This window comes from Gekko japonicus, unplaced genomic scaffold (genome assembly GCF_001447785.1).
Source record: "Gekko japonicus isolate JY-2015 unplaced genomic scaffold, Gekko_japonicus_V1.1 scaffold5298, whole genome shotgun sequence".
NCBI lineage: Eukaryota > Metazoa > Chordata > Lepidosauria > Squamata > Gekkonidae > Gekko > Gekko japonicus.
This window is the reverse complement of record NW_015159875.1, coordinates 27784-36953: the sequence shown is the minus strand read 5'-3', so window position 1 is coordinate 36953 and position 9170 is coordinate 27784. Positions and strand designations below refer to the sequence as shown.

General features: G+C 50.0%; 1 protein-coding gene across 1 annotated transcript in view; it reads left to right on the top strand.

Annotated features, from left to right (window-relative positions):
• Positions 1-5875, top strand: part of LOC107107864 (oocyte zinc finger protein XlCOF6-like) — a 21895-nt gene extending 16020 nt beyond the window's left edge. Inside the window, exons 3-4 of the mRNA XM_015408223.1 lie at positions 774-786; positions 5362-5875. Coding sequence (XP_015263709.1) covers positions 774-786; positions 5362-5875 — 527 coding nt within the window. The remainder of the gene's footprint in view (positions 1-773; positions 787-5361) is intronic.
• Positions 5876-9170: the final 3295 nt, after the last annotated feature.

Genomic DNA, 9170 nt, shown 5'->3' with positions numbered 1-9170 from the left:
TCCCATAGCCCCTCCCCCTTTTCTTGTTTCCTCCTGTCCTTCTAGGGCTGCCAACCTCTAGGGTGGGCCTGGCGATCCCCTGGAATCTTGAGGGGTCTTCCAGCTCGAGATCAGTTCCCGCTGAGGATTGCCAGATCCAAGTTGGGAAACCCCTGGAAATTGGGGGGTGGAGCCTTCGGAGGGTGAGGTTTGGGGGGGGAAAGCAACCTCAGCAGGGGACAGTGCTGTAGAGTCCACCCTCCATAGCAGCTGTTCTCTCCAGGGGAACCATTCTCTGTCACCATGAGATCAGTTGTCATTCTGGGTGATCTCCAGCCCCCACCTGGAGGTTGGTGAGCCTACTTCCCAAGGAATAAATGGCTGGTCTGAGAGGGCTATCTGCCCCTCTGAAGTCCCTCCCCTCCGCACCCTCCCCAGGCTCCATCCCCTCCAGTCTCTAGGAATTTCCTCACCTAGAGTTGGCAACCTCTCCTTCCCACCCAACACTTCATGAGCCAAACAGAGATACTTAACTTTCCCAAAGAATCATGGAGGTACATCTCAAATAGCTTGGCTTGTAATATAGAAAAATGATATTAAGCCCTGTCTACAAACCACAATAAGCCCTTTTGTTCTGGTCCACCAAAGCGATTCTCACGTGTCTCCTGAGCATATGAAGGTCTGTGATGTTTAGAGGTGCGTCTCCATTCTCTTTGATTTCCCATGTGACTCTCTGTGTCTCTCCTTCTCCCCCCCCCAGAGAGAAGCCTCTCTTCATAGCCAAGTGACTGAAGGCATCTTTACACAGTCAGAGGTGACCCGAGAGAAAGAGATGGAACATCAGAACCCAGAAGGACCTGGAACTGGCAGGACAGCGAAGAAAGACCCCCATCCCAACCAAGCTGGGAGTGGTGTTGAATCCTGGGAAAGCCCAAGGCCAGAGATCAGTTATCAGCTTACTGCAGTCTCAGACGTCCGTTGCCGACGCTTCCGGCAATTCTGCTACCATGAGGCCGACGAGCCCCGAGAGGTCTTCAGCCAGCTCCACGGACTTTGCAGCCACTGGCTGGAGCCGGAGAGGCGCACCAAGAAGCAGATCCTGGACCTGGTGATCCTGGAGCAGTTCCTGACTCTCCTGCCCCAGGAAATGCAGGGCTGGGTCAGAGGATGCGGGCCGGAGACCAGTTCCCAGGCGGTGGCCCTGGCCGAAGGCTTCCTCCTGAGTCAGGCCGTGGAGAAGAGGCAGGCAGGACAGGTGAGGGGGGTTCCCTCCAGAGATATGCCCAATTCAAGCAAGGATATCTGGCCTTATCTTCAAATTTCCCTGGGAGATATTTGTCCAAGTGTGAATCACCCAAGTGGGAGGTTTAATGGCCTACTTCAGCAACCTCTTCTACTGGAGAATTCCTGATCCCTCCAGAGAACTCACCAGGTCTGCTGATGGAAGGGTGCAGAGTCTGGGAGTGGGGCAGGATCCATTCCTTGGCCTCTTTTCCATTCCACCTCTTACCCCTCTCCCTCCCTGCTGTTTCAGATGTGGGCACCATCCCTGAAGAAGGAAGCCACAGTCCCTGAGGCGGAAGGAGCTTCCTTGGAGCAAGGGCAGGGGGCGCAGGCTGTGGAGCGTGCCCAGGATGCCCTCTCCTGTGGTAAGGGCCTGTCGTGCCTGGATGCAATTGGGGCACCCAGTGAATTTGGTGGGTAGAAAATACTTTTTCACACAACACAGAGTTAATTTGCAGCACTTAATGTCCAGGAATTGTGATGCCTGTAAAAGGTGATTAGACAAACTCACAGAGGGCAATTCTACCTATTAATTAAAATGTTCACATCTCACCTTCCTTCCAGAAGAGGAACTGAAGGTGGCTCAAAAGGGAAAAGCCTCCACCTTCCGGGGCAGCAGAGCTCTGAGAACCAGTTCCTAGAGGGGCCAGTAATCATGGGAAATTTGGCTTCTGTGCCCGTCCTTAAAGGGGCCTCTGGAGGGCCGCTGTGGGAAACAGGGTGCCAGGGGAGGGGGTGGCAGGTTATGGCCTGACACCCCCAGGAACTTTGGGGAGGGGCGTACCTAAGGGACCGCCTTTCCCCATATGTTCCACCAAGAGCACTATGGTCAGGGGCGCAACACCTTTTGGTTGCTCCAGGCCCCAAGGATATCAGGTTTACAAGCATCAAAAATCCCTCTTGGCAGTATGACTCTGTAGTTATTTGGCATGATCTTGTACGTTTTTAAGACTTTATTTTATTGCAGCCAAAGAGTCAGAAATGTCATATCGAAGAGCCTTTAGTAGACAAACTCAGAGTTTAGACTTTATTGCGACCTTATTGGAAGCAGAGGGCCTGGCCAGGCTAGAGAGAGGCTTTGAGAGATGACAGCAGCTAAGCCTGCAGAGCCTTATGGGAGAGGAACCAAACCGCCATTCCAGGCTGCTTTTTCAGAAATGCCTCAGGCGCGCTGGTTTTTCTGCCGTAATGTTCTATTGAAATCAGTGGGAATGAAAAATTGTAACTTTTGCAAAAACAAGGACCACTGGGGAAAAATAAATGCAAGAATTTTGAGTATTTTAAAGTAGAAATATAAAAATCAGGCAGCCGTAGACACACGAAAACTCACCTGTTTCTCTGCCCAGTTCTTCCGCCTGCTTTCAGTGTTTGTTTGCTTTTCATCGTCACTTGCAGTCTTGCTCCTGCATGTCTCGGTGTGATTTCCCCCCCCTTTTAAGTTCCACTCTTGCAAAAATGTGACCATGTGGGGAAACTTCCGTCTGCTTCAAGATGGCAGATCCTTTGAGTGAATGATTTAAGGCCTCTGCCGCGTTTTGGCTGATAAACAGACACAGGCTGAAAGGCAGCCACAAAGGCAGGTGCCACCAAGGCCGATGCTCCACAGCACAGGTGTTCACTCGCGTGTGTTTGAGTGGAGTGCCTGAAAAGAGCCTTCACTGACATGTGGGTGTTCGTGAACAGCGTGGTTTCCATGATGTATGAAGTAAAAATCTGCCCTCTTAAACTAAGGAGTACATTTACAGCACAGAACGTGACACCGTGCAATCAAGGAAAGAAAAGCCACAAAAGCAGGTAGACAAAGGAAGGGATGCTTTTCTGCAGAAAACACTGGCTTTGAATAGTAACCGAGAGTCCGGTGAAGGGGCAAGCGAAACTCTTGATGTGGCAGGGAAGGGCAGTGGGTCTTGAACAGCAGTTGTGTGTCCCAGCTCATGGCACCCGGCCGACACAGGTGGGTCGGCTCTTACACCTTCTCACATTGCCGTTGGAACTGGGTGTGTGGGGCCAGCAGGTGCCGGGAGGGTGGGAACCACCCTGGGAGAAGGAACCCTCCCCCCCCCCCGCTGTCGCCCTGCACTGAGATAAAAATCTCTGCACTGTTACATGGAGCCCTGTTGGCAGCATTTACAATCCCAAAGGCTCATAGATACCTGGTCCTTCACTTCTGCCTTTCCCAGAATTGAGTATAAAATGTGTTTTACAATGGGTTGAGTGTACACAGGGCGAGGCTTCACAACCCTGGGAAGGGTGTGTGTGAAGCAGAGAACAAGCAGGCAAACTCCCTCTCTCCCTCCTTTGCTTCAGGAGCAGGCAGTGAAGAGATGCCGTTGAGCCGTCGTCTTTTCAGAGGTGTTGAAACGGCTGCTGCCCCTCCAGTCCAGGTAGGGGAGATGAGGATTGGAGGGGGGGGGGACAGCCTGGGTCCCTCCTCCTTTCTCAGGGGGCTTCTTCTGCAGTCTCTACAAGGTGTCGGGTTGAGAGATCCCTCCCTCCTTACCCAGCGAGATCTTCTTAACACCTCTCCCTTTACCCATTCCGTGCCCATACATCCTGTACCTTCCCAGACGACTCCCTTCCCGTGTGCAGTCTCTGCCTGGCATGATCTCTTGACGAGGGAATCTGCTTTTTCTTCCAGGGCCCCTTTTCCTTTGAGGAGGTAGCCGTGTATTTCACTGTGGCAGAGTGGGCCCTGCTGGATCCAGGACAAAGAGCTCTGTACAGGGACGTCATGCGGGAGAACTATGGGAACGTGGCCTTTCTGGGTAAGGATCTTTCACAGGTGCCAAAGGTGCGAATTGCTGCCATTGTGAGGAGGCATGAATCAAAATATTAAATAGCAATACAGCGTTTTAAGGCCTGTCCCAGTACTTGGGGAGGGGGTGTGGCTCACCGGCAGAGCACCTGCTTGGCATGCAGAAGGTCTCAGGTTCAAACCCTGGCAGCACCTCCAGTTAAAAGGACAAGGTAGGAGGTGATGTGAAAGACCTCTGCCTGAGTCCCCGGAGAGCTGCTGCCGGACTGAGTAGACAGTGGGCCAAAGGTCTGATTCAGTAGACGGCAGCTCCTTGTGTTCATCTGTGTGTGTCCTTGCCCAGGATCCTGTCAAGAACCAAAGCCCCCCGGGTCCCCCTGGGTCACCACTCCTTGTACCTGAGCGGAAACCAGTTCAGTGGGTTCACGAGGAGAGTGCAGACAAGTAAAGCAGGCACCATTTAAAAATACATATTAGGGATGTAAAATATTAGGGATTTAAAAATAAAACATCGGCTACGGTGGAGACAGACAATGGCCTTGAATCCTAAGAAAGGCTGGAGAGTTCAACAGGATCCCAAGAGCATATTTCCTTCCCGAGTGAGCTAGCTGAGAGTGAGTATCCTCCACAGTTATGTCAAGGGAAACAGGCAGGCTCAGAGACTTCTGGCTCTTCAGGGGGGTGAGTTATCCTTAAATACAAATATTCTGGGGTTAGGTGTGGAGGGGTGGTTAAGATCAGCCAAGCTGGAGGAGGCCGAAGGGTGATCAGTCCTGTCCTCCTGCAGTGACATAGATGCCTTTGGACCTTACCTGCCCTCCCAGGTGTTCATGGGCTCTCTCTCTTTATCCAGCAGAAGATGAACAGAGGAATGAGAAGCGTGAGGAATTTGATCAGCAATTGCAAGATAGATTTAAAAATGAAGACTTGAAAGAAAACGGGAGGGATCAAGGTGGATCTAAGAGAAAGAAAGGCAGCCGTACGGTCGAGAAACGAGATGGAAGAAAGCATAATGTACATTTTCCAAAGCAGAGGATAATGAAGGAAACTACATCCATTCAGTGTGGAAAGTACTTTAGAAATACATCACAGCTCCTTGTGCACCAAAGAATACACAGAGGGGAGAAACTGTTTGGATGGTCGAAGTCTCGAAAGAGGTTCAGTCAGAGTGGCATTCTTCAACTGCACCGAAGGACCCACACAGGGGAGAAACCTTTTGAATGTTCAGAGTGTGGAAAGAGATTCAGTCAGAGAGGCCATCTTCAACGGCACCAGAGAACCCACACAAGGGAGACACTTTTTGAATGCTTTCAGTGTGGAAAGGGTTTCAGTGACAGTCGAAGTCTTCAACGGCATCAGAGAACCCACACAGGGGAGAAACCTTTTGAATGCTCTGAGTGTGGAAAGAGATTCAGTGAGAGTGGCACTCTTCAACGACATCAAAGAACCCACTCAGGGGAAAAACCTTTTGAATGTTCAGAATGTGGAAAGAGATTCAGTCAGAGTGGCAATCTTCGACATCATCAGAGAACCCACACAGGGGAGAAACCTTTTGAATGTTCAGAATGTGGAAAGAGATTCAGTCGGAGTAGCAATCTTCAACGGCATCAGAGAACCCACACAGGGGAGAAACCTTTTGAATGTTCAGAGTGTGGAAAGAGTTTCAGTGACAGTGGAAGTCTTCAACAGCATCAGAGAACCCATACAGGGGAAAAACCTTTTGAATGCTCAGAGTGTGGGAAGAGATTCAGTCGCAGTGGCCATCTGCTGAAGCATCAAAGAACCCATACAGGGGAGAAACCGTTTGAATGTTCAGAGTGTGGAAAGAGATTCAGTCAGCATCAGAGAACAAATTAAGAGCTACATTTGGCCTTCTAATCTTGCTTCAGAATATATTGTATGTATTCTTAGATGCACCAATTGGATTATTTCATCAATAGTAAGAACACACCATTCATCTAGATGAGTTTCACGTGTTTAAGTTAGAAGAGACATAGGTAATAAGACTCCTATTTTTCGATAAAAATGTGATAAGTGAATCAGATTTCTCTAGAGAGCACTCTTAGACAAGATTGTGTGAAATTCATGTCTCTCTGTCCTGGGTTTGTAGGTGAAATTTAAAGCAAGCCAGCTTTCAGATATTGTTTCAGGAAGTTTTCCTATTATGTTATTGTTGAGAAATGGAAGGAGGTTTGAACATTTTGGCACTTGTTTTTTTCCAGTAGCCAGAGAATTAAGTTTGATATGCTTGTATTTTTAACGTCTCGTCTAATAAAGAGCTATTTTTTCTCCAATTAAAGATAAAACTCTCTGAGGGTCTTCTGTCTGGTTCACTGGTTCAACAGCGGCTCCGTTTACGCAACTTTGCCTCCTCTCTTTGCAGCTTCTTCCAAGAAAGCAACCAGGCCCTTGGCCCAACCTTTCCTGCTCCCACAGAGACAGAGGAGGGGGCCGGCTGATCTCAAAAGAGGATCTTCGGTCTGCAGGGCCAAGTGGTGGAAATACCTGTCTGCAGGCTGGGCCAGGTGCGGATGCCACCGATTGGCTGGAGCTGGTGATGATGTCACAGGCCCAGCCCCTCTCCTCCCTCCCCAGGAACCATGGACTCCTAGAGTTGGAAGGGACCTCTGGGGTCACCTAGTCCAACCCCCCCCTTGCACAAGGCAGGAAATTCACAGATACCTCCCCCCCCCACACACACACACACTGACCCCTGCTCCATGGCCAGAAGATAGAAAATGGAAAAAAAAAAAACAAGGACCCCCAGCCAAACTGGCCTGGGGGGGGGAATTGCATCCTGGCCCCAAAGTGGCCACCAGCCTTGTCCTGGGCGTGTAAGAAAGGGCCCCGAGAACGAATCACTGAGGCGACCCCTCCCTGCCGCCTCCCTCTCCTTGTCTGCCTAACTTCACAGAATTTGCATGGCCGAGCCGCTGTCGGGAAACCTCCAGAGGAGGAGAGCCCACCACCTCCTCCCGAGGAAGCCTGCTCCACTGAGGGAGTGTGAAGAAGAAGAAGAGGAGACTGGATTCATACCCCATGGCCCTTCACTATCCCCCCCAAGGAGTCTCCCAGTGGCTGACAAACTCCTCTCCCTCCCCCTCCCCACAAGAGACACCCTCCTGTGAGGCAGGTGGGGCTGAGAGAGCTCCTGACAGAAACTGCTCTTTTTCAAGGACAGCTCTTGTCAGAGCTATGGCTTGCCCAAGGTCATCCAGTAGCTGACCCGCGGTTATTTGAGCAGATCTCCAGGCCCTCCCTAGAGGTTGGCAATCCCACCATCCCAGTGGGGCGCCCCCCATTCCGTCTCCCTCCCGGAAGGGGGGGGATTGGACGACTAAGTCAGGAAAGGGGAGGGCTGCAGGAGGAAGCCGCCCCCTCCACGACCCCGGAGAGAGGGTGAGGTGGGGTGGTCTCCTTCGCTGCGGCTCCCTACAAAGCCAGGACTCGGGTGGTCCCGGCAGCAGCGCCCCGATTGGGGGTGGGGTGTATGTGTGTAAAGTCTCCGACGTTGTTGTTGTGGGAGGAGGGGTGGGTGGGGTGGAGTCCTTCCCCAGCCCGCCTCCCGGCCTCCTCGGGGTGGGGCAGAGGCTGAACCGTGGCGTCCCTTACGGGTCTGGGGGGGGAGGGTGACCCCCCCATTGAGTGCGCGCGGCTGTGGTCACACTAAAGAATCCACTTTCAGGGCACTTCCCGAGTGGGTTTTTACGATGGGAACTGGCAAGCGCCACTTGGAAAGGGCAGTGAGAGAGGATTCTTTAGTGTGTGTGTGTTTGCGTGTGTGTGACTGGTCTGGGGGGGGTCCTCCTGGGCTGCCCTATGCTGGGCCTCCTTCCCCAGCCCGCCCCCTGCCTCCTGGGGTGGGGCAGCGGCTGAATCGTGGCTTCCAGGAGGGGGGGGGTTCCCCCACTAAGTTTAGGTGACTGCTCTGGTGGGGAGGCCTGGTGGGTTAGGCATTGAAGTGTTGAGGGTCAAAACCATTGGGGAAGCTTGGAAACTATTTAAAACTACGATCCTAGAAGCTCAGAAAACATATATACCGCAGGTTAGGAAAGGCACAAACAGGTATAGAAAAAAACCTGCACGGTTAACAAGCAAAGTAATGCAAGCGGTAAAAGGTAAGAAGGATTCCTTTAAGCGGAGGAAAGCTAGTCACAGTGAGGCTGATAAAAGGGAACACAGGCTGTGGCAAATAAAACGCAAGTCTGTGGTCAGGCAGGCAAAAAGGAGCATACAGCAAAAAACGTAAAGACCAACAATAAAACTTTCTTCAAATACATTAGAAGCAGGAAACCAGCCAGGGAGGCAGTGGGCCCTTGGATGACCAAGGGGTAAAAGGAGTACTGAAGGATGATAGGGAAATGGCTGAGAAGTTTTTTTCCATTTTTTTCCTGAAACCTTTTTTGTTTTTTTCTGAAAAATTGGAAAAATTGAAAAAAGAAAAAAAATTGACTATGGAACATTTTATTTTAACATGATGAATAAATTATTTTAAGATAAGGTGTTCAAATATTTTCCAAATCATTTCTAAATATATATGGTATCAGATGGATCTAATTTCTGTGCACTGAGGACGAGCAAGTCCTAGGTTACAAACTGAACTCTCCAATGCAAGAACAAGATGCATTTCTTCCTTTAGGAGGTGCTTTAAGAGTACTGAAGGATGATAGGGAAATGGCTGAGAAGTTTTTTTCCATTTTTTTCCTGAAACCTTTTTTGTTTTTTTCCGAAAAATTGGAAAAATTGAAAAAAGAAAAAAAATTGACTATGGAACATTTTATTTTAACATGATGAATAAATTATTTTAAGATAAGGTGTTCAAATATTTTCCAAATCATTTCTAAATATATATGGTATCAGATGGATCTAATTTCTGTGCACTGAGGACGAGCAAGTCCTAGGTTACAAACTGAACTCTCCAATGCAAGAACAAGATGCATTTCTTCCTTTAGGAGGTGCTTTAAGAGTACTGAAGGATGATAGGGAAATGGCTGAGAAGCTAAATGCATTTTTTGCCTCCGTCTTCACTGTGGAAGATGAGAAGTGCTTGCCCACTCCAGAACCGCTGAGTTCGGAAGGGGTGTTGAAAGACCTGAGTCAAATTGAGGTGACGAGAGAGGAGGTCCTACGACTGATAGACAACTTAAAAACT